Source organism: Monopterus albus, unplaced genomic scaffold, assembly GCF_001952655.1.
Source record: "Monopterus albus unplaced genomic scaffold, M_albus_1.0 scaffold280.1, whole genome shotgun sequence".
Lineage (NCBI taxonomy): Eukaryota > Metazoa > Chordata > Actinopteri > Synbranchiformes > Synbranchidae > Monopterus > Monopterus albus.
This window is the reverse complement of record NW_018128160.1, coordinates 284,979-311,515: the sequence shown is the minus strand read 5'-3', so window position 1 is coordinate 311,515 and position 26,537 is coordinate 284,979. Positions and strand designations below refer to the sequence as shown.

General features: G+C 41.0%; 3 protein-coding genes across 4 annotated transcripts; all 3 read right to left on the bottom strand.

The window, feature by feature from the left end:
* Positions 1 to 1,272: 1,272 nt before the first annotated feature.
* LOC109973079 (histone H4 transcription factor) lies at positions 1,273 to 10,334 on the bottom strand. Its single transcript, XM_020622402.1, has 10 exons — positions 10,231 to 10,334; positions 9,611 to 9,793; positions 6,621 to 6,847; positions 6,429 to 6,540; positions 6,192 to 6,344; positions 6,016 to 6,090; positions 4,351 to 4,471; positions 3,034 to 3,172; positions 2,804 to 2,928; positions 1,273 to 1,972 (listed from the first exon to the last, which is right to left on the bottom strand). Exons 2-10 carry the CDS (start codon positions 9,759 to 9,761, stop codon positions 1,540 to 1,542), a joined length of 1,536 nt encoding a protein of 511 aa, XP_020478058.1. The 5' UTR covers positions 9,762 to 9,793; positions 10,231 to 10,334; the 3' UTR covers positions 1,273 to 1,539.
* Positions 10,335 to 12,834: 2,500 nt separating this feature from the next.
* On the bottom strand, positions 12,835 to 19,945 carry map6b (microtubule-associated protein 6b). 2 transcript variants are annotated; one of them, XM_020622441.1, is made up of 3 exons: positions 18,698 to 19,938; positions 17,031 to 17,244; positions 12,835 to 14,357 (listed from the first exon to the last, which is right to left on the bottom strand). In XM_020622441.1, the coding sequence occupies exons 1-3, from the start codon at positions 19,447 to 19,449 to the stop codon at positions 14,148 to 14,150; spliced, it is 1,176 nt and encodes a 391-aa protein (XP_020478097.1). In that variant the 5' UTR covers positions 19,450 to 19,938; the 3' UTR covers positions 12,835 to 14,147. The 2 variants fall into 2 exon arrangements, with proteins under 2 accessions (XP_020478097.1, XP_020478101.1); XM_020622445.1 differs by lacking the exon at positions 12,835 to 14,357 and adding an exon at positions 14,365 to 16,237 and having other exon boundaries at positions 18,698 to 19,945.
* A 2,729-nt stretch (positions 19,946 to 22,674) lies between these two features.
* Positions 22,675 to 26,476, bottom strand: thap12b (THAP domain containing 12b). Its single transcript, XM_020622446.1, has 5 exons — positions 26,148 to 26,476; positions 25,569 to 25,689; positions 25,362 to 25,469; positions 25,210 to 25,246; positions 22,675 to 25,105 (listed from the first exon to the last, which is right to left on the bottom strand). The coding sequence occupies exons 1-5, from the start codon at positions 26,234 to 26,236 to the stop codon at positions 23,196 to 23,198; spliced, it is 2,265 nt and encodes a 754-aa protein (XP_020478102.1). The 5' UTR covers positions 26,237 to 26,476; the 3' UTR covers positions 22,675 to 23,195.
* Between the last annotated feature and the right edge of the window lie 61 nt (positions 26,477 to 26,537).

Sequence of the window (26,537 nt, the reverse complement as noted above, 5' to 3'; positions counted from 1 at the left end):
TTCTCTTTGTGTATCTGGCACTACATTTAGAGAAGGGTCTTATTTACCTGATTGTGTACTGTGATGATTGTGTTTATTATTCCTCTGATTTTGTAGTTTTCTCTCTGATAGGATATTCTGAATTTTCACCTGTCAACAAGTACATTAAGGAAGTATGCATCTACTTCTGTATCTCCCATACATATTTGTATTCCATATGTGCACCCACACTGGGTTTTGCTGTTCATATCTGTGCCTCAGTACATTGATATTTTCGAGTAGTAGAAAATGTAAATGTTTGACAACAACAAAAAAAAAGCAAGATGGCAGCTATTCCCACAATGACCATAGTCTATGATCTTAATTACTCATTTCCAGTATGTCTGTTACTTCACTGGTCGTTCTAGTTGGTGCACAATACTAGTTTGGTTATTTGATGAAAATTATTAAGTAGATTAAGATGATGTGCTTGATAATTTTTTAAGTTGGGTTAACTTCAGAGGGCGACACAAACTGAGTGGAACATGGATCGTTTAGATGGTTTTCATACTCACGTGAGAAAGATCAATCAAGTGTTCGTCAGTTTGGAAACCTAAGTGTGAACAGAGCCGAGTTAAGAAGAGCTGACGGGGCCACTGCTGCCTCCCAGACATCGAGTGTACAGCCATGCCAGCAGCTCCACGAGGCTGTACACTGCTTTGAGCTAAATGCTACAGTCTGAATGTTAACACATTGAGGTTTAGCAGGTATGTTTAAAAATCACCTTTGTCTAGTGTGGTAATGCAGCATGCTAACATTTGCTAATTAGCACTACATACAGCACAAAGAACAGCTCAGGATGAAGAAAGGTCTTTTTTTTCCAGGTGTTTGGTCATTAACCAAAGTATTGGACAAATTCAAATTTTGACCTGATGATGGCGCTAGACAAAATGTCAGGGCAGTTCATCCTAGTTGGTGAGATATTTCAGTCTGAGACAAACCACTGGTCAATCAGCACTGTGATCCTTCAGTCTACAAGAACAATAAAAAGCTTGCATTTGTAGCAAAAATGTATTTCAAATTTGTAACAATAAAATTAAGCAGAATTCCAAGGCCACAATAAAAAACTCCTGTCTTCTGTCAGGCAACATCATGGAAATATCACAGGAAATGGAACATAGTGTGTAAAGAGCAAAGTTTCATAGAAGCAGCTTTACAATGCTTCTAACTCACTCACTCACTTTTGCCAAGCTTTGCCAGAAACACTGACACAGGTTTAACAGGCAATCTCATAATCACAAGATGTCATAAAGCTGAGCTGAAGCATAATATTTAATTAGAGCTGCTACACTGAAAGTGTAGTCCTCCAAAAGCCAGTGTATAGAAACTGTCTCAAAGTAACATCACTACAAATGCTGCAAACCAAGTGAAAGCATTTGCTAGAAGAACCAGTGGCAGAGTCGTCTCCACTGACAGCTCCACGGCAAAATGTACTACAATTCACAAACTGATTAATTGCAAAACAGCTAAACCAGAGGCTCCACTGGACATCTGTGATTTGACCCAGTGCAAAGTGAACCATCAAACCACGTCCATACCCAGGCCCCTGGCGACCTCTGTCAGGGCCTGGACGGCCCCAGACGTCCCACTACTCTCACAGTCCTCCTGACTTATCCCTTCAGGATCGTCTTCAATGTGGGGGATGGTGCTCATCACACAGTACACAGGAGAGTCACTGCTTCTAGGGCTCGGCTGAGACAACACATCCTCACCTCCCGAGAACTCGGAGTCATATGAGGAGGAGGAGCTGGAGGAGGGTGAGGAGGAACCAGTTGGGGAGCTCCAGCCACTCTCTGGTGTGACCGCAGCTCTCTTGTTCCGGCTGCTGCTCTTCGGACATTTCCCAAGGCTCGAACGCTTCTTGGCCATGTTCTTCATGATCTCTTTGGTCACTTCCACAGTCTCAAACCGCACCATGTTTACTTTTAGGAAGCCGTCTACATCCTTTTTATATCTATTGAGAAAACAAAACATTTTAAGATTAATCACATACAAATATTTGATGCGCACCTGACGGATAAAAGGCCAGGGGCCATGAAACGTCTGTATCAGCGCCTTGGTATGCAGTCATGAAACCAGCAGTAACCAGGCTACTATAAATGTAACCGGTCAGCCATCAGATTTCACTCTGACCCCTGGCCCCATTTTGGAAGGATTACAACTGTTTTTTACCTGCTGTAGCAGTGAAATGCACAGATTCGGTTTGATCCCCACAGCTGACCGGGGCCTTTCCGTGTGGAGTTTGCACGCCCCACAGTACAAGTGGTTTAAATGATGAATTGGTTATATTTAATATGAGGATATACTGCTACATATAATGAATGCAAATGCATGTAAATCTAGTCAACTTTGTCCAGAAGACATTTACCTGAGGAAATCAAGTTTCTCTAATTCCCTATCCCAGTTCCAGAAACTGGACTTCTGGTATACATGATGTTTACTTCATGGGTCCACTTGGTTCTGATGAATTCAGAACTCAGCTGGGTAGGCTCCAAATTCGACTCCATCTTTATTGGATCAGATAGGTTCTTTGCTGCTGTAGGTCTCAAGCCTGTGTGCCAATGTGTCCAATACCTGAGTGGATCTGAATGGACCCGAGTGTCTGTGTAATCGCTATGGAGAAAGCTTTTCTTTTAATTTACGCAGGTCCCTGTTTTTCTCCTGGGTCAAATTCATGTTGGCAACAAAACACTGGACCTGTGAAGGCCTCTAGTTTATATAATCAGATCAATGGAGGAAGCTGACATGTAAACGCACAGAGCACTAACTGGCTGCTACGACTTACCTAAAGCGTGAATGTCCAGACGGCCATTTCAGCTCATGCTTCTTGCGAAGGTGAAGTGTGAGAGTGTAACACCAGGAGAAGACCTTATCACAGATATGGCATTTATATTTGGACATGCCCCCAACCTGTTGGTAAAATCATGTAATTACATAAATAATGGGGCATCATTTGCATTATATGTAGACGTACAGTACGGCTTCACTGAGTGCTTTATGTGGGTGCGAACGAACCTCATGCGCTCTCTTGAAGTGGTGGCTCATGGTTTGGAATGTGTGACAAGAATAATCACAACCCTCCACAGTACAGTGATACACCGTACCCTCATTGTGAACCTCTGTGTGCTTTTGTAGATCACGCTGGTTCTTAAATCTATGTTTAAAAAAAAAAAAAGGATAACTACAAGTCCAATACAAACATGTATGTAATTAATACAAGTCCAATACAAACATGTATGTAATTAATACAAGTCCAATACAAACATGTATGTAATTAATACAAGTCCAATACAAACATGTATGTAAAAGCAGATTCAGGTTTATGTCCTTAAATACTACTGTACACAATATTTATACGTTTTCAAAAGTACCGTCAAGAATATTAGCACTGGTGTCACAAAAATTGAACTTCTAAATTCAAATCAATGCCTTGAAAAATATCAATTTGATACAATTTTTGATACTGCAGGTAAAAGCCGACACCTGAATGAGGGCATAATATTTCACATTAAAAATGAGGCTATAACATGACAACCAGGAACGACTTTCTTTTCTTGGCTAGTAGCAGAGAGACTGCAGACCTAGGGAGTAATCTCCACAGGGGGGGACATACTCTTGCTAAACAGCAGTGCCATTTTCTTTGTCAACCAAAGCTGGTCACGGAGGCTCTGCACTTGTCATCTGTAATGAGCTAACACCATAGCAAAACCCATAATATACTGTGGTCTGTTGTTAGCTTCAAATTCAATCAGCACAATGAGACGAGAGGCATGAGAGCTGTTGGAGAGAAGAAAGAGCAAGAAAACACAGCTGGCATTGGTACTTGTACTATGGAAAAATGAATACTGAAAGTTTTCCAAATTTTCAGAATGAATATGTAAAAAAAAAAAAAAAAAAAAAAACTAATATTTTTAACAACACTAATTGACAACACTAATTAGTAACAACAACATCACCGGTTTGCTGTGTTTAGCATGCGGATCCAGTAGAATTCCCGTTGCATTAACTCTGCTTGTTATCCCTTTGTTGTTTGTATTTATTTGCATTTTTATAACATATAACTGACATGGCTTTTCTGCTAAAGCCATTCATTTAAAAACAACCCAAAGGCCCCTAAACACACAGTGACCACAAAGTGAAATGAATTAGTCACCAATTATTTTCTGTTTGGTAATTCAATAAGAGAGCAAGGACATCATTCTTCAAAAAAGGCCATTAATGTGCTGTCCATCCTGACACGAGTTAAGAGGTGGACATACTCAGTGTTTGACAGTTTTCCTGAGACCTCTTTTTGCCAAAGTAGTTTTGGTGTGAACTCTTTTCATGGTCTACCTTTTATCACAGAAGTCACATGGGAAGGGTCGCTCATCGCAGTGACGGAACCTGATGTGGATCTTCAGAGCTGCCAAAGTGGTGCAGGTCATATCACAGAATGGACACTTCACCTGATTCACTGAGAGCAAAGGAACAGCACACAGGAAGTAACTAATTAAGATACTTGCCAAATGGCTAATTAACAACTGACCAACAGATGTTCTTTCATGCACTTTTTACAGGTGCAGAGGCAAACATCTAATATTTATTCTAACATGCTAATTAAAGCTACAGTATACAGCTTTTTCCAAATATTTCTGTTGTAGAAAAATTCTCCACAACTTGTCTTAATGTGGAGAGGGGCTGTCAAAAGCTCCTTCGACCCAGACTCATTGAACATCACTGGCAGCAGTGCAGGGATATTAGCTTCTAGAAGGTTTTGAGAGGGACTGACCTCTCTAACCAGTCAGAGAATTTCAGTTATTTCTGCTTGATCAATAAGTTTTGTTACTTTCCCATTTCTTGTAATGTCATAACAACAAACCTCTGAAGAGCTGGGCAGAGCACGGTGGAGCAGAGGGAGTGCTGGGCGTAGCAGAGTGGAACAATTTGGAGTTTCGTGTTAGCTCTACCCCAAGTTACATACTGTAGCTTTAACAACAAATCAGTAATTCCTTTGAAATTTGCATAAGAGAACAATCTATGCAAAGGGGAATTTTTAAGAACTGGCATGTCGGAGAACAATGTGCTGCAAAGATCTGAGATGGATGAAACCTTATATACAGTGGTGTGAAAAAGTGTTTGCCACCTTACTGATTTCTTATCTTTTTGCATGTTTGTCACACTGTAATGTTTCAGATCATCAAACAAATTTAAATATTAGTCAAAGATAACACAAGTAAAACACATCATGCAGTTTTTAAATGAAGGTTTTTATTATTAAGGGAAAACAAAATCCAAAACTACATAGCCCTGTGTGAACAAGTGTTCACACAGGGCTATGTAGAAAACGCTCCAATGTGGCTGACTTACAACCATTCTGCCAAGATGAGTGGGCCAAAATTCCTCCACAGCGCTGTGGAAGACTCATGGCAAGTTATCAAAAACGCTTGATTGCAGTTGTTGCTGCTAAGGGTGGCCCAACCAGTTATTAGGTTTAGGGGGCAAACACTTGTTCACACAGGGCTATATAGTTTTGGATTTTGTTTTCCCTTAATAATAAAAACCTTCATTTAAAAACTGCATGATGTTTACTTGTGTTGTCTTTGACTAATATTTAAATTTGTTTGATCTGAAACAAAGTGTGAAACATACAAAAAGATAAGAAATCAGTAAGGGGGCAAACACTTTTTCACACCACTGTAGCTGATCCCTAATCAACAAAAAGTAGTCTCCTCCAAGTACTTAACATGCTGAAATTTATGACTTGGGAAAGGGTCAAATGAACAGACTATTTGCTGTTGAAGGTCACCTGATAGAATTAGAAGTCCCACTAAAGCTACTAAATGGATCTTGAAATAAGGCGGTTTTGTAAACTGTGGTTTCACAGGACGAGAAGGAACTGTGAAATTCCTTCTCCATCAGTATTTAGAAATAATTGACCCACTGTAGCCAAACTGCCATAATAACTATCTGATCAAGACAGAAATGATCTATATCAATAACATTGCAGAAGGTTATTACCATGCTGACGAACGTGATCCCTCAAAAGCCTCTCGCTGGAAAAAGCTTTGCCACAGTGTTCGCATACCAGTGACTCTGTTTGAATAAGCGCACATGCAGAAGTCAGCACTTTAGTACAACAATAATCACTTCAACATTCTAAAAAACAGTGACCTAAACTAAAGTGTCCCTCTCACCCACTGGCTCGGCCTGCCTGTGGAGGTGGTCAAACAGCTTTGTGTTGCTGGAGAACATGCTGCCGCACGTGGGACACGCTACAAGTCTCTCCTGAGTGTGGCTCCGCATGTGCTCTCTCAGGCGGTACCTGATCTTGAAGAAGGCATCGCAGCCTATGATAGAAATGTGAAACACAGGTCATACTATGCCAGGGAAGGTAAAGCTGGACATAAGAGGAATGTCTCTTTATACCAGACCTGTCCAGTGGCAGAAAAGGGCCTGTTGTTGCTGTGAGAGAGACTGTGGCTCTGCACTTTCAACGTGATTGTCCACATGCCGGTAGAACCACTCAGGATTGTTAAATGTACTCTGCATAAGGAAACAAATATATAATGTTGCTTTTCAATCTTTTTGATGACCGATGAATAACTTGAGCTAAAAATACCTACGTCACAGTGCTCCCACTGGCAAGTGTATCTGTCCGATCCCTCAGGAACTAGGTTGTTGCTGTGTAAACCCTGGTTGCAGCTGGGCAGGTCAGGGCGGGACTTGAGCAGTTGCGAGCCAACAAACTTGAGCTTACCGTGGTAGTTGTGGAAGTAAGCATGGACCTCCAGCTCCGCAGGGCTACCCATGGACAAAAATTCACATCCATTCCAGAGACAAGCATATTCATCTAAACAATGAAAGGAAAGGACTAATTAATGTAATGACGAAAGGAAAGTTATTACAAAATCTAAACAAGCACACTCATAATGGACTGGGCAGGGCTCAGCACTCAATGAAAAACTGGACTCTTAACAAAGCTAATGAAAGTGATTGCATTATGTTCAGTAAATTCCTTCAGACAGGCTGTTGTCTAGTCCTTTAACGTACCACAGAGTCCGAAAACATCAAACCCAGAGTAATAATGAGTAGGACTGCACGATGAATCGTTTTCAGCGTGATTTAGATCCCTGTGCGATCTCAGTCGTATGTGACGATTCTGCCATGTTTGCATTAGCAGTGAGATCCCTTGCATCAAACCAAGCGCTCCCTTTTCCTCGCTAAGCTGCGTTAACCAATAACTACAACTAATAACTGCAAAGTGATTTATTTCTTCCTCAAGTGTTATTCGGCACTAGGTGTACAGGGCAGGCAGCACAACGTTTGAGGAACAGTGGCAGGGCGGCACAGAATATCCTTCACAATGCCAAACACATTGGATTTGTTTTTGAATCAGTCTCTCTTCCTGTCTACAGTTCGTCAGGTGATGTAACACATTTCTGCTATTGATTAATGTAGCTTAGCTAGGAAAAGGAGCACTTGGTTTAATCACCAGAGACCCAACCATAGTCCAGTAGGGCTGCTGTCAGTGGTTGGGGCAAGAGTTTAGATCAGGTTACGTTTAATCTCAGAGATGACCAGTGTTAGGGAAAAGCTTAGGTTCAAGTCAAAGTCAGGGTAGAAACAAACCAGTGGGGAAAAAGGCAATGACACTTGCCACTGTTAAACTTCAAGTCTGTAAACAAAATCCTCCCCCCACTCACTACATTAGACACAACCAAGAAGTTGTAAAACCCCATCCCTCAGGCCTGCAAATCATTTGTTCCCCTCCAAACATCAGGTGTGTGATAAGTTAAAATACTGAGCTTTACCTTATTACTTACTGCATTTAATTATATGTCACAGATGCTGCTATGAGCTACTGGGGTGAATGTTTTGTGTTACATTATTAGATTCCTGTTTCTGCCTGTTGTTTACCAAATACTGTGAGGATCGAGGCATTCATGATGTAAGTAAAAGTACTAAGCTTCTTTATGTGATTTATTCAATTTTGTATTTACTGGTGACTTTGAGTTGTGTTATTTTGATATACATTTCCTTCAGTGTATAGACAAGAAGAAATCTATCCATGTGCTCATCCACTGAAGATTAAACGATAAGGCTTGTCATTTTCTATATTATAGTATTATCAGCCATGTCCACACTGAGACTAACAGCGACAATGAATTGCCTCTACTCACAGTCACAATCTGTCAGTCTATAAAAGAAAGATGCTGCTGCACAGGGTGGCATATTGCTAAATTAGCAAACCCCAGACCTGAGTGTGAGTAGCTGGCGGAAGGTAAACAAAGCAGAGAACTCACAGAAGATCTCGCCTGTGCGCAGATAATTCTGACTTGTGATAACTTCAGGAAATTAAGGCAACACAGAGCCTTCGCGGCAACAGGCGGGTCTGTGGATTCGTAATGGAAAAAAAATGTGTCAACCAGTACAACGGCGTGTTTCAACAAAGATCTATCGCACAGACAAACAAGCTGAGCCACGACTGCCACCTGACAGACATTAACCATGAGTAGAGGCAATACAGTGACAGTTCTAGTCTCTGTAGGGAGATTGCTGAAAATACTATCAATATAGAAAATGACTGCCCTTATAAATGGTATACATGCCACATATGCAAGTTAAGAGTAGGCTTAAATGTATTGAGGATTTTTTAGGCATACTCAGATTTACTTTTAACCACCAGCAGCAGTTATGTTTGTACTGTCCCCTTACATTAACATGGTATGTTTTTTTTGAACATATAGCCTAAATTATTTTAACTCATAAAAACTGTTCGTACTGTAAGAACCCGATGAGCACTTTATAAAGGCTGCATTCTTGAACAAATAATTTTTGTTTAATAAAGCACAGCATAGCAACATTGCACAAGAATCAGAATCTTTAAATGCCATGTATGTTTGAGCATACAAGGAATTTGACTCCAGTACAGAGGCTCTCAGTGTACTGCTCAGAAACAACAGGGAGTAGGAAACATGCCATGTGCAATGAAAATAGAGAAGGGTGAGGGGGAAGGGAGAAAGATTTTTTTTATGTACATACACATATATGCATTACAGCTGAGAGCTTTCAGCCTGGTAATAGCAGCGGTTCTATTTACAGTTTATTGCGCTGTGGTGATTGTTGTGTGTTGTCAAGCAGCCTCGGGTTACCTGTTCATCAGCATTGTTTAAATGAATACACTTGTTTTATATAATGTGGAAAATGGGTTTCTGCATGTTTTATACATCCAATTAAAAGTAGAAATAATCAACAGATGAATCGGTTATTAGAATGACCTTTAGTTGCACCCCTAGTAAAAAATGTCAGAATTCAGTCTATCATAACTGCACTAATGAGCAAGTCCTTCACTGTTTTGTTTTATTTTTTGTCAGTGTTGAAGTTGTTCATTACCCAGTTTCTATTTTGTAGTGTTTTTTTTTTTTTCATTTCTGTAAGATGTTGTCATTGTCTGATTTATATGCGGCCATCTTGGCCAAGGCACCACTGAAAAAGAGGTTTGAAACCAGGCCAGCCCTACGGCTACCTTATGCTGACTCCTTGTGTTTGTCCTGTAAGCAAGGGGTCATTCACATGTTGGTTTAGCAAGTGCACAAATACCCTCCTCACTTACCCAGCTCCTCCAGGGCATCTCCGTCTCCCAGGTAATCCTTTAAATGCAGGGCCATGTGATCGCTCAGCTCCTCCATGGTGTGGCCTTTGAAGCTGCATGAAGCCCACTCACACACCACCTCAAAATTGTCTAGCCTCTTAGTTGTCATCATGATAGGGCTAGGCTGCACACACCCAATACCTCCTGAACAGAAAAACATAATAAGCTCTGAGCGAAGCCATATGAAGCTATTTCATAAAGTAGAATATTATGCTAACTGTTGGTTGGAGTTGGCTGGGAAATTTAACCCCACGTTTGGTAAATCAGAAAACGTTTTAACCGAGGTTAGATGAAGTGAACGAAAAGGGGAAGGCTCGCTTTTATTTCTGACTGCTGACTACTTAACGAAACCAATAAATAGTTAACCTAGATGCTGATCATATCTAGGCTAAGTTAGTAAAAGTTAGCATATTGTCTAACAGTGTGGCTGTCACATTTGCACCGTTTGTCGGACCTTCCTTAAACAGTTTATCATTTTGAATCATTTAACACGAGAAGCCTTTCAGAACTAAACGCAGAATATGTAAACACAGCATGTTTCCGACACAAATCACAGACAAAGCTTTATAAACAGTTCTTACCACCCAGCTCTGTACTCTAAAACGGGACAACTCGCCTTCCCTCCTCTGAACTGTCTGATTTTGTTTATTTCCCTCCCGTGCCTCAAAACCGGAAATGATTCTTATTCGTCTGTGTAATACAAACTAAGCATGTCGCCTCCTGGTGTACCGGAGTAATCCAGCAAATTCGGGACTTCTTAAATTTCTTTCAGTAAAGCAGAAAAAAAATTAAACTACTTCTCAGTTTCAGAGAGGAAGAAAATGAAACACATTTATTGCTGATGGTTGATCACCAAAATCACGATATTGATCATACCTTTTATACACCATTTTGTAGCCTACATTCTATTTATAAAGTCATGAGTTAAACCTCCACACCTTTACAAACTCATTTCACAAAGCTCACCTTCCACCTGCATTCTTAGATCACAAGATACCAATCTGCTGTCTGTCCCCTGCAGTCATACAGACAACAAAAGCCTTTATATTTTCTACTCTAGAGATTCAAGACTGTTCTAAAACCAGTAGTCTATATAATTATTTTCTTCTTCTTGTTGCTCTTAGTTAAACATCCTAGTTGCTCTTGTGGTTTATTGAAGATTTTATATAGGCCTATTGTTGTATGGTATTAGTACTGTATGTATTTAAAGTCGGCTGTTTTGCCAACAAGTAGGCCTAAGTAAAAAAAAAAAAAAAAAACATAAAAATACTCTAAGAGTCAGAGTAACCTCCTGGATTAATTTGTTGACAAATTAAGAGGCACCTAGAAAAGTAGGCCTACACTAAAGCTGACGATTAACTGATGAGTAAATGAGTTTGTTTACATAAAATAAACTGGCATCAGTGGTGATAATGTTTTTATAGTTTTCCATATTTTGGTGTTTAACAGATGACCTGCCAGTAAAGACAACTTTATATATTAACTTGGGCTTAGAGGTGGAAGAAGTACTCTGATTGTTTACTTAAATAAAAGTAGCAATACCACAGTGTAAAATACTCTGTTACAAATAAAAGTCCTGCATTAAAAATATTACTTAGTAAAAGTACAAAAAAATACTTAAAGTTCCAAAAGAAAAAGTACTAAATATGCAACATGGAACAGTTTACATCATATTATTCAGTTATAATTATTGATGCAATATTGTGTAGATCACATTTAATGTTGTAGCTGGCAAAGGTGGAGTTATTTTGAAATAGCTTATGTGCATTTAATTTGAATTACCGCTGGGTAGCTTGTGAATTTGACACCAAGGATCAATCTTGTGATTCTACTGTATTTAGTTTTATTAGCCTCATTCTGAAAAGTAACTAATAACTAAAGTTATCAAATAAATATGGTGAGTACAAAGTACAATATTTTTCTCTGAAATGTAGTGCAGTTGAAGTATGAAGTAGCAGAAAATGAAAACACTCAAGTAAAGTACACATACCTCAAAATTGCCCTTAACTACAGTAAATGTACTTAAATAAATGCCATTTTCATAGGTATCTCCTAAAGACTGGTTTTGTCTATAACAGTAACTTTTGTTTATGACAGCACTCGGCAGTGTTTTAACATGACAAAAATAAAAAATAACACCAAAATAATATACTGTATTATACACACTGTGAAGCAAGAGCATGAGTTCTTTCAACACTGAGCTACTGTAATGTATGTGTACATGAGTCTATATAACCAGCCAGACAAGTCTTTTAGGGAGGGACAGAGCTCAGGCACCTCCTGTGCCATCACTGAGCTGTTATTCAATATTTCATGTTTCTCTGAAACACAAGGGCCCATAAGTGCTGAATTATTCATGCAGTTTTATGTCAGAATGACTGATTCACAGGAAAATGACCACCAGCACCTCAAAGCTCAATAGTGAAGAAACTGAAAAATGTTTCCATGTTAAGTTTGCCCTTTGTTTTATTAAAGACTTAACATCTCTTTTTAAGATGAGGCCATTTTGCATCTGTTAATTAACCCCTGAACCATAAGAAAACTGGAGATAGGCAAGCACTGATGACATCTCATATCAAGAAAAACAGTTTAAATGGCTCTGAATGTTAGCTGAGTTTGGAGGAGTAAAACATCTGCAGGGCACAACAGGCCTAGTGTTTAAAAGAATTTTGAAAAATGATATAGAAAGACACAAAAAAGAATAAAACTACTACCTTTTTACTGTAGTATTCAGAGGATGTTGCATCAAATACAAAAACAGAAGATGTTTATTCAAATGTTAATGCTCACATAAGATATTTGGAACATTTCTGCAGCTCAAAATTACTCTGTCAGATTGTGGCATGAAAGTAGAATACTGTTTTTAAAGTTACAACATACATTTAAGAAATAATAATGGCTAACACAAAGAACGCAATAAGATACAACACAGGATTCTGTATCATGATTTTAATCAGAGTTCATTCAGAGCAAGCTGACAATACAAGCACAATACCACAACAGTTCTGCTGCTGTATGACACTGTCATATCATCACTTCACTCTGGCCTGACACCATGCAAAGTCCGAAGCAGACAGCATATACAGTGAAAGATATAGCACCAGGGCGTCGGAGTGCATAGCAGCACTTTTAGTGGTCGGGTCAGTCTCAGAGAATGCCAGTCACTCACACACACACACACACACACTCACTCACACACACATACACAGAAACTACAACTGGAAGCAGACTCACGGTGGCTAATGCTTGACAGGGTCATCACACAGTGCAGCCGTCTTGGCCACTAGGGGTATAGCAGTATAGACGTCTGTGTTGGAGGAAGGCTGTGACATTCCATTTTAGTAAAAACACCTCATGTCACACTCACAATGAACAGACGTGATTTGCACATTATCAGACAGCAGCATTTTAAAAAGCTGCGCGTTTAAGTCCTGGCCCATTCTTTGTCCTTTAACACCTGGAGAGATCAAAATGCACATTTCAGGCCTATATGCAGACTTTTTGTTTTCTTATTTAGCACAATCAGCATCACAGCTCAGAGGAGAGGATGGCGTACAATGCCACAAAAGACTAATTTGTTGTGAAAACTGCAGTATTCCTATTAATCTAAAGGAGTGGATCTCCATTTAGTTTGCAAGAACTATGTTTGTGGGTGAAACCATATTGCTGGTGTGTTTATATTAGCCACTAGACTATGATTTTACCTACTGTGTGTACCTTTTGATGTGACCAGAATGTATTATTACACATGCATTATGCTTGAAAAGATCTTGCCCCTATACATGTATCTTTAATGGCTCAATTTACAAGCTAAAATGTGACTGTGATATATAGTATAGTCTGCTAATATGTTGCTACTCAACCAAAAACGGGGCCATGCATGCAGGCTTTAGCAATTATATTACAGTTTATTTGGTTTCTTAGCAACCAAACTGATGAAACCAGATATCATCCAGAACAATGAAATGAAAACCAGGACCATACAGCCGAGGCACAGTAACTAGGAAATGCAACACAAACTGATTTTGTATCTTAACAAAACCTCTCATGTGAAACAGTCTCGGAGAAAAAGGATGACATTTTCTACAATCGTTTTAACATTGAGCTCAACTGTTATCCACTCAGACAGAGGTAAAAATGCCCTATCATACACCCATTAGAGCACATGTGTACAGCTGGCTCTTTGTTGTTTGATGTCAAACAGAACTCGTAGAAATAATGTGCAAAATATGTGCTCAATAATATAAAGCGACTGCGCTTCGAAACACAGGCAATCGCATACGTACTTTGATGCACTCACGTACACACGTTCACACAGTTTGCAGTGAAATTATTTGCATTATTCTAAAAGCTCAATGTCAGTGCCCACTGAAAGGTGAACAATATGTGGCAGGACAGCAAAACAAGACGGCTAAGGAAAGAAACCAAAAGGGTGAGATCTGCCAAATTTGTCAAGTTGCCTTTGATTGCACACGTTAACACTGGAGCGCGATGACTTTTACTGCTTTGCCTCAGCCAGTCTATTGCTGATCTCTTTGCTCTTCTTTGTGACAGCTGCCACTGGTTCGGGTTCTGTGGCGCCCGATGAAGGTTTCTTCTTGGCTGACTGGGAACTAGCAATCTGCTTCTCTTTTGCTTTTTTCACCATCTTCCCTGTTGTTGTTGTTGGTGTCTTTTTTGGTTTGGTGCGAGGTGCTGATTTATCCACCTAAAAGACAGGAGAGGGGCAAATATTAAGCAAAGAAAAGTAAAATGTTGACATTCTGGGAAAATACACATCTTGGCTTATGTCTTAGTGCTAAGAATAAGATGAGAAGATGGATACTATTCTTGTGTCTGTACATTTAATATGAATCTTAAGCTAAGCAGACAATTAGCTTAGCTTAGCTTAAATCCTGGAAATGGATGAGGTTATCTTGGCTTTGTCCAAAGATGAAGAAACAAGATTATATCCTTGAGTGCCTTAGTGTTTTCCTTTCCGGTCTTGTAGCTAAGATAAACAGCTGCTGGCTGTAGCTGCATATTTAACAACACATATTAACGTGGTATTCAAATAAGTGCATTTCCCAAAATATCAAACTATTCCTTTAAAGTCATGGAGTCTGAAGTCCAGTCGAGTCCTGTTTCAGCATGCGATACATACCCGTTTCTATCCTGTTACCTAAAATAATCACAGGCAAATGACACTATAAGATATAGATACTATTTGCAATATGTGTTTGGTGCAATGAAGACAAAAGAAAAAACTGCACAAAATGTGTATTTGTGCCTTCCCTTTAATAGAAGAATGATTCATGCAGTTTTCCAGTAAAATCTACCTTTAGAGAAAGTATAACATAAAAAATACATGGTTTATGTTAGTCTCACACTTTTAAAAAATGAAATAATTTCATAACATTTAGCCATTATTAGTGTTGGTAAAACCAAGAAGCATGACAAGAACACTTGCAACTGGAGTGTCACAGGCTCCCACAATGACTGGATAACTGTGGATGAATGTGTCCTTAACTTGAGCAACATTCTTTCTGCTCTTGTGGGGTTTCCACAGCCGACTTCTGTAGAAGCTCCCACAAGCTCAGCTTGTTAGTTGGTGTACAGCAAAAAAGTTGCAAACATGCTGAATATTATTTGCTGAATAAATTAACCAGAGAAACTTTTGTAGTGTAGGAGATGACCAATATTTGTCCTCTAAAAGCTCATTTCTGCTAGTAAAAAAGTATTTCAGTGAATAAACGAGTGGTGGTGCAAAGTACATGGTGTGTAGGGCATGGCATTGTAAATTCTGTTGCCACAAACCATCAAGGTGCAATTAGGGGGACTAGATTAACACTGGATGTGGTAATTATGATATTCATGACCACAAAAGCCTTTATAGCAGTGCGCTCTGCCCCATGGTGCTCAGCTGTCTTCATGGTTATATGATAAAGACGCGTCTAGGTTCAATTTAACAGATGCATCACCTAAAAACAGCACCTACAAAAATCAGACATTAAAAGTCAAAGGGGTAAGATCCTCTGGAACAAGTGTTACCAAGGCTTGATTTGGGGTCAGATTTATGATGAGCCAATTTTGTGCAGACATGGGACAACTTGTCATTTAGACTGTCACCAAATTCGGACCTTCTGTTTAGATGTATACTAAACAAATGTGAAGATGTTTTTGTCTTGTTGGCCTCCACTGGTGCAACAAATCCTTCTACTTTGCTTTGATTCTTTAATGTTAATAGCATATTGCCTTCTTGGTGCCCTCCATTCATTTATCCATCCACCCTCGCACGTATCCTGAACTGCTGACTCTGCTAAGCTCCCCAGAAGGTAGTGGGCCATGCGGGATGAGAGGTGGGCAAATGGTGACAACATTACTTATAATTCTCAAAAGACTGAGTCTGGTAGTTGGGTGATAAATGTGACTGAGGCTGACACTGACCAAAGTGCATACTGAGAGTGTGTATGTTTGTGTGTGTGTGTGCAGTATGCATGTTTGCATCTCATCAGTTGGAGATCAGCCTCCATGCCTTCTGAAAGAAACAGAGAACACACCTGACTACAGCAGACTTAGAATAGAGCTGCTCTCAGTCCCTGAGAAGTCCTGAAGAATGAGAGAGGCCATATGAACACTACTTTACACACATTATTACGCACATTTGTCTTAACTGTGGGTAACATGCATAAAGAGTCTGTAAATTCCAATTTGTTTCCAAATAGTGTTCTAAGATGCTTCCTGGAAAGAACCGTATGATTTGGTTATAGTCTCGCCTACACATAATTACAGGTAGAACACAGAGTGATCAGTCGGTAGACCGCCACTTTCCAAATGCTAAGCTAGCACAACCTTGAGGCTTCTACACAAAGGATAGCAGGTGTACAACATGTGAAATGTACCTGAAAATAAACTTACAGTTCAGCATAAGTGAGAAATAAAGTTTCCAATAATAAATGAAGGAGTAGCAAATACTCACTGGAGCGTTTTCTTTCATGGAAAATCTTCTGGAAGTCAATAATAAACTCATCATGGCTACTTGAACTAACTAAAATGTCTCTACATGTAATTACAGTAGTACCATGCGCCATGGTTCTTTTTGGGAAACTTTCAGGAAATTCTTAGGAGGTAACAGACCTTTAAAATATATAAACTGCTGCTGCTGTTGGTGGTGTATAATAAATGTGACCATTAGGCCAGGGTGGGGTTTCAAATTAAATACAATTTACGTGGCAGATCTTCCAGTGAGCAAATACAGCAGTGTGTTAATCACAAAATATTAAACCAGGGCTGATATAGTTTGTGACATGACTGTAAGGGAGGTGCTTACTAAATGTGGCTCTAGAGGAGACATAAGTGAGAATGTAAATGTCGGGGGGTCTGCGTGTGGACGTGCTCTCACCTTGGCAGCCTCCTTGCTGGGCTCACTGTACAGGCTGCGTATCCTCCTGCGCTCCAGCAGCTTGTTGTCGGTGGGGTGAGCCTTCACCTGCTCCCCCTTGAATGTGGCACTGTAGCTGGTTTCCAGACTGGTCTCCTCCACGGGGGGTTTATACTGAGATGGAGCCTTAATGGGCTTCACTGGTTTCACATCCTTGTATGCCTTGAACTCAGTCCTAAGATCAATTGAAGGGCAAGACATAAAGGTTTAGAAGTTGCAGTCTGTTGTCAATTATTTCTCATTTACTAGAAAAACACAGAACCCACTGATATTGATTCATTCATATCATAGGATCCCATTAAGTGTTCTATACTGGGAAGCTGTTATCAATATCAAAATTTGATCTATAGGTTTATCTTCTCGCTCTGTAAGACCTGACACAGCAGTATGGATTTTTACAGGTCCACAGGAACTGGACTGGTTCTGTCACGGAAGGATTACAGAATAATCTTACTGGACACAGGCCCTGGGGCCCCAGGGCCCAAGGGGCGACACATAGTTTGTGATTATTTTTTTTTCTCCTTCAGTCCAGGCATCTTGATCCTGTGTAAAAAACCTGGGGAGCCATTAAGTCTACGACCAGAGTCCACGGTGTCATGATCTCTTCATGGGCGTGGCCTCTAAGGATAAGGATAAGGTTCTGTACTGGAAACAAATTCCTTGTGTGTAACATACTCAGCCAATAAAGGTGATTACCCTTATCCTCTAAAATGCTAAACTGACTTTAGTGAACTGTGTTTTATTCTTTGCTTAAATCAAAGGGTGGTTCCATTCAGTAATTAACAATGTGACATAGGAAAGGTAAATAAATTTAGATAGAGGTCTTTCAACCTTTGAGGAAGTAAAGGGCAGGAAATAAATAAATAAATGTTTATCTCTAACATGTATTTGTTTATCTTTTATATCGGTTTCTACTTATTAGTTGAATATTTGTTAATCATAATCAAAATGAGTTTTGCTTCACTGCTTGTAAAGCCCATTGTAACCCAGCTTTACATTACATATAGGTATTATGTGGCATAGCTTTCACTTTATTAAACTACACAGCAAACTGAAGACACTGGTGTAGTCTTAGCTGAAGTCACTGGATTCCAGTGGAACCACAGTGAAAGTCTGGTTCACTTGTTTGCACTGCACAAGTCAATTTGGAGGCTGTCTGAGCAAAGTCAAAAACCATCTTAAGACACTTGATAACATTCAGACCCTTTCTCATTCAGGGGATACAGCATTGATTTGGTAGTACTCTCAGGGAGGATAAGGCAGGAAACTAAATCAATAACGCAGTTTGCTTTGGAAATCACTGGAGATTGTAACAAGAAACTGAAACCAAATATGCCACGATAATGTTAAAAAGGGTGATTTATCACAGGAGAGAGCTGCTTGGCTTACAGAGAGTCAGGAATCATGTGCACAGGACATTTGTTTGCAGCACTGCTGAGAGCTGGAGATCTAAAATGGTTCCGTGGAACTCATTACAAAGTCTTTTATTTCAGTGGGATCTATATACACTAAGAAAACCTAATGCCACTCGTGGTCGTGCGAATGGGTGAATGGCTGAATAATGTGAAAGCGCTTTGAGTGTGCTGTAAAAGCATAGAAAGGCGCTGTACAAGTATAAGACCATTTACCTGTAGCTGCTAGAAGTGGACATAACCTCCTTTATCTGCCTGTTGAGCGCGTCTGCAGCCGCTCTGCCTTTCCTCTGCTCAGCGCTCACATCTGCAGGCTCTCCCTCCGCCTTCTCAGCTGGTTTTCTCTCGGCTGACTTTTCCCTCCTAACGTTTCTTTTCACCAGCTCTTTTGACTCTTTCTCTTGCGTTTTCTCCTCAATCTCGCTCTTCTCCACGCCGCTCTCGACCTCCCCGGCCGCATACAGCTGCTTGCCGCCCCCTGCGCTCCGCTCCGGTCCACTACAGATGGTGATGGAAGGGGCGGCGGTGGGGCTGGGTTTGGGGATCCACGGGTGGTCGTGCTTCTTCGGTATAGGCCACGGCTTGTAATCTTTTTGATATTGCGTTTCGTTATTGAACGGGCCCGGCGAGGGTTGGTACTGATTTCTGGGTTTGCAGCTGGGCTCGGGGCGCACTCTCCACGCCTTGAAGTCTTGGCGCATGACGGACGCAGAAGAGCCATCTTTGACCGCTGCGGCACCCGTCGCGGGCGGTGCCTTCCCAGCCTCCTGCTCACCGGGGCAGGGCTGGGTTTCTATGGCAATAGCACCGGCCTTCTTCTGTTTCGGCTGCGGGTGATAGGGCAGATGCTGCACCTCGGCCACATCCGAGTATTTGGTGAAAACCAAAGGCACCGCGATGTCCGCTTTGTCCAGCTCGGTCCAAAAGCGGTTGATGCAGCAAGCACGCGTAATGCACGGCCAGGCCATGATGCTAAAAGCCTTGTGTGACTAGAAAAAGGGTGCACAAAAAAACTAAATCAGGGTAAAATGTCCTACTCACGACTCGAAGACTTGCAAGTGCTCGGCCCTTAACCCCTTTGCTGCCGTCTCAGGTTTTGTCCAGTCAGGTTTATTTCTCCTTGCAGCGTTATTCTCTGATCGTATTCACCAGTCTTTACACGAGGATAAGGGCAACAGAGCCCACACGCCTCCCCCTCTCTCCTCCTGCAGGCTGTTCCCTCTTACTGAAGTGGAAATGGACACGGGGTTCGCTGTGGCGTGCACATCGCTGTAGACGCTTCGGGATGGGAGGCTTCGAGACACTCGGGGGCTGCGCTGTGGGTTTGCACGATGAACTATCACCTGAGCTCGTCACCGTCTGGCCAGCCAGAAGGGAGGGGACACGGTTAACCCCTGTGCTGCCAAAATAAATGTCAGTGGACAGGACAGAAGCCTCTGGTCCATTTGGAGGTAATGGCAGATAATGGAGCTGAAATGTAAAAATAGATAAGGCCTAATAATAAAACCCTTTAATGCAAGTACTGCTACATCATGTTTAAAAATCCCAGCAGCTTTATTTTTGCTTGTCTTTGTTTAGTTTTTCTGCACAATAGTACAGGGTGAGTCAAACATGGAACTTTATTACATGTCAGAATGGTATTTCCCCACTGTTCAGTGAATATCCAACTTGCTGGCTCTTTTAAAACACAACCCAGTATACAACATAAAGGATTACACCCCCTCTGAGCATAAAGACACGTTATATTTCTAAAAGATTACAGTTACAGCTAATGGAAAGATGACAAACTGGAAATGTATTAAACATATTATAATAACAACCAGTGTTGGGGAAGCTACTTAGAAAGCAAAGCATCACAGGACTGTGAACATCCAACTTGCTGGCTCTTTTAAAACACAACCCAGTATACAACATAAAGGAGTACACCCCCTCTGAGCATAAAGACACGTTATATTTCTAAAAGATTACAGTTACAGCTAATGGAAAGATGACAAACTGGAAATGTATTAAACATATTATAATAACAACCAGTGTTGGGGAAGCTACTTAGAAAGCAAAGCATCACAGGACTCCTACTGCACAAGGTAAAATGTTTAAAATGGGTCTCAGTGATACAGATACTTGCTCACAATGCACTCTGGGTTGTGCTAATAATTACTTCCATGCTACTTGGACCTGCCAACCCGTTTACTCCCTCTGGGTAGCAGTGACAGAGAAACTCTCTACCATCTTGAGCTGTAGCTGTAGCCTCCATCTCCATCACTCTGCCTGCTCGGTAATGTCACAGAGGTCAACCACCTACCAATTAAATATAAAAACCCACTTTTTGTCTTTCTATCGCCAAGAAAACAATCTTTATAAACTGGAAATCTGAAAACTCATTACACATCACACTAGAGAAAATAACATCCACCCATAAGAATAATATATCTATCTTTACCGGCCTGTTTCTAACCAGTCTTAACGTAAACCAGGTACCTGGGGCTGAGGCCATGCACATTCGCACAGACTCCTAGAAATATAACAAGCTGCTTTTATTTAATTATTGTTACTATTGTTATTAACATTAGCATTACTAACTATATAGTTAATGTCTGTCATTTTGGCCTTGTCACACTCTATTGCTTCTTCTTCTTCCTTTCATTATTATAACTGATGGGAGTACTGACAGTGTGGGTGTTACTTTTTATTTATTATTACCATCTGGGGTCACTCTTGGGGTCTCTCTGGGGTGGACATCATGGGGGAGGAGGCCAGGTCACTGTCTCCTTTCCCTAAACATATAGCATCACTGGACTGCTGACACCATCTTAGACAAGCTCCCTCCTCAGTGTCTGGGAGCTGTTTAGGAGGGGAACACACTATACATTGGGTCAGGTCTCTCCTGTCAAGGTCAGGGGTTGACCCCGGGGTGTTTCAGTCCCAACAGTCAACTATTAAAATAAACCACGATGAACATTAAAACAAAAGGAAGGTTTAACTTCCATAGCTTTAACCACAATACAAGGATGCTGCTGGATGACCCCACCCCGCTGAGCTGCTCCAGAGCTCCCCAAGTGGTGGCCTCACCTGGTGCTGGTGGTTCGTTTACCTTTTCTCCTCTACTCTCCCAGAGTTAGATACACCCACAGTACACACCTTCACACAAAGTAAATGTAATAGTCCTTTGTCTCTTTTGTTAATGTTTGTTGTCTCATCTTCTGTTATGTCTGTTTTCCTGTAAACGTGTTATTTAGTGTTGCAAAAAAAAGAGAAAAAAATCTAGCAGTAAATCATCAGCTCATTGTGTTATAAATGAAGTCCAGTTTGCGCTCACCTCTCCCCATGTTAGAACTCCCCCCCACACCGTGCTTCACTAAGGAGGCCATGCACTTCTCTCTGTATTCCTCACCCTCATGGTGCCTTATACATGCCAGATGCCATTGGATACAAAAAGCCTGACTTTGCTCTCATCAGAGCCTAAACTTGTTCAGTCTGGGCCTTGGCAGAGCGAATGGGCTTCACTTGCTTTGGCTTCAGCAGTGGCTCCCAGCAGGCATTAGGCTTACAGCCACACATCCCTCCTCTGTGAGGGCTCATTCTACTTTGTGGTTTCTGGAGCTTGTCACAAGTCCATACTTCATGATTTTCTGTACCACTACTGCTACTGTGTTTTGACTTACTAGCAGTGATTTGCTGATCTTCTTGTACCTCTTGTCCTGTCTTGTACAAGGAAACAGTTTTCTGTCTGAGAGCGATGTAACAGTGTGATGGTTAAGCAGCCTTCTCAGTTGCCTTTAACACCAACAAATATTTATTTTTGAAACTTTCAGTAGGATGTATTCATTTTTGAACACAGGTTTATCATTTTGAAAAGAAAAACACTTCCTCATATAATACTTACATTTCATCGGTACATGACACAAACACCTTTGCTGTTTACATCACTAAAAACACAAAGCTGTTTCTAGTGTGGAGAGAGCAAAATCTGATGAGTTTTAGAAGGATATATTCATTTATGCTGTATACTGTGTAGCACAACTAATAGAAGATTCAGATTTATTAAAATAAAAAAGCTCCCCATCTGTGTGAATCCAGGGATGCTGTACTGCTGATACTTGTATAACTACTCCCTCTTGTTCTCTTCCTGTCTCATGGTCAGGGGGAAGAAATCACCATACCGAAGCTGAATAGGGCCAAACACCAAGAAAATGTGACAGTGAATTGTTTATTAGCAGGAAAAATCCACTATGCAATTCAACAAATAAAATCAATGAGAAAACACAAAAAGCTACTAAATAATTCCATTACAATCATTACAGAAAAGTCTAGTCTAATAACAGAACAGCTGGACATAGACTCAGAACTTTTGAACGATTAGACATCTTCAACACCGTCTCACATGTTATGGACATTTTATGGTGGTGCAGTTTTTATTGGGTCTCCGTCAGCATTAACATTAATGTTTGCTTCCTGGCAAATCTGCTTACTTATTTACAATATAAAACTAAGCAGTGGTGTATTTAAATACATAAGAACAAGGATCATTTATTTTTCTCAGAAATCTCAGAGAATACAACAACACCCACAACCTCTTTACATCTACATTAAAGTTATTAGTACAAATATCAGGTGTACATGCACCAAAAAATACATGAGTTAGGAGGGTGCATCTTTGACTTATGTTATTCAACTTTTGTCTGAGTAGCTAATTAAGCTCGGTGTCTGTGTCATATCATTTCATCACAGCATCTTCCTCGGCTGCTTCCTCAAACTCGGCCTCCGCTTCAGGGTCTTCCTCTGAATAAAGCCTGCAATATTTGTCTACCATGACATCCAAGTCATGTTTAACATGAGTGTTAATGTTGAGCAATACAAGACTTTTGTTCCACTGCTTAGCGGGCATGCTGTCGAGATAAGCCTGCAGGCGCTCGCTCACTGTGTCACTTTTGTTGCCTTCCAGTTTCAGCACTGGTAAGGTGGAAAGCACTTTGAGGAAGGCGTTCACATTGGGGAAGAACTTGACGTCTGGAAGCTGCAGGGTTTCGTGGATGGTGGCGGGCAGGCGCACCTCTTTGCCCCTGTGCTTCCACTTGATTCTCCAGCAATGAAGCTCTGCAGGAAGTGTGTCTGGGTTGGGGAGGTCGTTACAGTACACGTCTGCATAGTTTTCCTCAGTGGTGTTGAACTTCATTTGGCCCATGACAGCTGGGACCAGCGACAGGCACTTAAGAGCTTTGAGGTTGGTCTCAGAGAACATGTCCTCCACCTCCTGTATGACGCCACGGACAACAGGGACAGTCACATACTCCTTAAAATATGCCTCTGCTTGGATTTCATCCATCTCGGCTGTGCGCTGCTTTCGAAGGAACAGCCGCGGGACTGTCACAGGAATCTCCATTACACTGGCCGCACTTGCAGCCTCCTCATACCAGAATTCATGGTAGACGTCAATGTTGTCACTGACCTCGTTCAGTGAATGCAGGACAGCAGTGAGACTGTTGGCAGCAAAAAACACATCAAGAGTTTCTCCCTGGAGATTCCTACCAAAGGCTCTGGTGAACGTGAGGACATTCTTTAACAGGACGATGGTGACAATGATCTCAAAGTCAGCCAGAATTCTTGAAAGTGAATATGCATCTGCTCTCACAGCATCAGCAAATCTTCCACCATCATTGTCTCGAATGTTGTCCATGCACAGCAGCAGAGCTGGCAACAAATCTAGCAGGACGTCAAAGACATTGTGTTGCTCTGTCCATCCTGAGCCACAGGATTGTTTTAGTGCAGTCACCTTCTCTTCAGTTTTCTGGTAGTGAGTACAGATAGCATTCTCTAGCTCATCCTGAGTGAGCGGGGTTCTAAAGAAAGCACCAATCCTCCTCAGAGTCTCCATGACAACCTGGACATTGGGAAAAGGCAGACTGTTGGCCAGGTGGAGGTTCAGTGCCATATGGGAGCAAGGCATGTGCAATGCCAGGGGATACTTCTCCATCAGTAATACTGCCACAGCTTTCATCTTGGTGGTGGAAGTTCCAATGGCCCTATGGGCCTGACCACGGCAGTCCTCCATGCTAAGCCCCCAACGCTCAGTCAGCTGGGCCTCTAGCCTCTCTACCAGTGCAGACTCATCACCATCAAATGGCATAAAGTCCAATAACTCCTCCCGAAGGACATTTTGCTGATTCACAAAGCGTAAAAACAAAGGCAAGTGTTGCTCGTTGGCAAATTCAATAAGGTCACCTGTCACGAGGGAGAAGAAGCGACTCTCTCTCACCTCCATTAGCATCTCCTCCCTCACTGTGTTCTCACAGACGTCCAGCAGCTGGCTGAGCTGGGCTGCAGAAATGTATTCTGTGTTCACAGCTGTTGCCGCAAACCGCTTTCTCAAAGCTTCATCTCCAGCATTCATGCGGTAATCTAGGAGAGCCTGGAAGTTGTTGGACTTGTATTCAGCTTCAGATGCTTTGTTAGCCACTAATGGGATGCTTTGTTTTCCTAACATGACCACAACCTCAAACAAGGATCTCAGGTATTCACGAAACTCCCTCTCCTCTGTGGACAGTTGAGGTTCATCCTCGTTGGTGCTTGTGCTGTCCTCAACTGCTGCATCTTTTTTGGAAACGAGCTGTTCAATAGAAGATGCCACTGGGTAAAGAGAGGGAGACAGACAAGAACGGAATGGTTCATTTTAAGTAAATTGATGCTTAGTTTTTCATTTGTGACCAAAAATACATTTCCTCTTTACTTACATCTCCTTTCTTTAATCTTCCTTATATCTTCTTCGGTCTGAAATGAAAAATGGAATTCACAAATCAGACAACAGTTGGTCAAACTGCAAAGTGTAAGAGATGCATTTAAAACCTTGAAAGGCAACCTAAGTGCTCATAAATATTGTCCTTACAAGTTCTTTAATCCGCTTTCGATGTCTAGTATGAGGATTTCTTAGGTGGCTTGTCAGATCAAATATGGTTGGGATGGCTGTATCCTTCAGTACAGTCCTGTAGGGGCTCTGAAAAGCAGCAGATTCACACAAGTCATTTTTGGAGATTCACATTTTTTAGAAATAAGTGAAAACATGCTGTTGGCTAGAATCATACCAGATACTCACTGTTTTGCACACCATAGCTGGTTCAAAGTGTTTGGCACACAATCTGTAGTGCTTGTTCAATTGGTCTGATGTTTTTGCCTCTAGATCTGCTCTGCGGCAGTTCTCTACCCAGATCCGGCATCTTGGGAAAAAAAACACATGCAAATCAGCTTTATGTGACTTCTGACAATCTGCAAGCAGCAATGTCTGTAAAAACTACTTATGGGACAAGTGACAGGTATACATAAAAACATGAATACTATTTATTTTGAGGTTGTGTTCAACATTATTGTCCAACTATACAACACTACAAATACTAAACAGCTACTGTGGGAAAAAATTAAGGAAGTAAAAATAATTTTCTTGCATAATGTTGACTTTTAAACCTTATTTTGGTCATTTAAGTCCACTCAAAAGTATAAGTAAGTAACCTACCAGGTAAGTTAACACTTAACTCACTCAATTCGGAAACATATACATCTCTGATGAGTTTTCTGTCCTTACATTGCAACTTTAATTTACAAATCTAACTTTGTTAATGATAAATTACATGCATATGCAAATTTATCAACGAAAGTATCATTAGATATAATGGCTTACCTCTCTGGGTCCCGTGGAAAACGAAAGAATGCCAAATCCGACTGTGTGCTCTTCCGTGTACAGTTTGGGGCCGCGCAAAAATTCGGCATGCTTCTGCCTAGATAGTTAGCTTAGTTAGCTTAGCGGACTATTATATTTGCTGACTTTAGCGCTTTTGATTAGGGACCTGCGTGTACGCAAGTGATTTCTAACACTAAGAGACAACATACATGACCTTAAAATATGTCCGATACGCGTTTCCATAAACAACCGTCAAACAGTGCTGACTGTATACATCACACTCAAAACGGTCAACATGAAGTAGATCGTTTTTTGCATTTCGATGCCCCACCCACAAGGCATCTGATTGGATGTGTCGAAGCTTTAAGCCATAACTGTTGGTCATTCCTG

Excerpts from the sequence above, each read along its gene's own strand:
- LOC109973079 (XM_020622402.1), bottom strand. The coding sequence starts at position 9,761 with ATGATGACAACTAAGAGGCTAGACAATTTTGAGGTGGTGTGTGAGTGG. Across the intron at positions 4,472-6,015 it reads GGATCACGTTCGTCAGCATG|TGAATCAGGTGAAGTGTCCA; the intron begins GTAATAACCTTC and ends CTTTGCTCTCAG. Across the intron at positions 2,929-3,033 it reads ACTTCAAGAGAGCGCATGAG|GTTGGGGGCATGTCCAAATA; the intron begins GTTCGTTCGCAC and ends TTTTACCAACAG.
- map6b (XM_020622441.1), bottom strand. The coding sequence starts at position 19,449 with ATGGCCTGGCCGTGCATTACGCGTGCTTGCTGCATCAACCGCTTTTGG. Across the intron at positions 17,245-18,697 it reads TCCACTTCTAGCAGCTACAG|GACTGAGTTCAAGGCATACA; the intron begins GTAAATGGTCTT and ends AATTGATCTTAG. Across the intron at positions 14,358-17,030 it reads CCAGCAAGGAGGCTGCCAAG|GTGGATAAATCAGCACCTCG; the intron begins GTGAGAGCACGT and ends CCTGTCTTTTAG.
- thap12b (XM_020622446.1), bottom strand. The coding sequence starts at position 26,236 with ATGCCGAATTTTTGCGCGGCCCCAAACTGTACACGGAAGAGCACACAG. Across the intron at positions 25,690-26,147 it reads TTTCCACGGGACCCAGAGAG|ATGCCGGATCTGGGTAGAGA; the intron begins GTAAGCCATTAT and ends TTTTTTCCCAAG. Across the intron at positions 25,106-25,209 it reads GAAGATTAAAGAAAGGAGAT|TGGCATCTTCTATTGAACAG; the intron begins GTAAGTAAAGAG and ends CTCTTTACCCAG.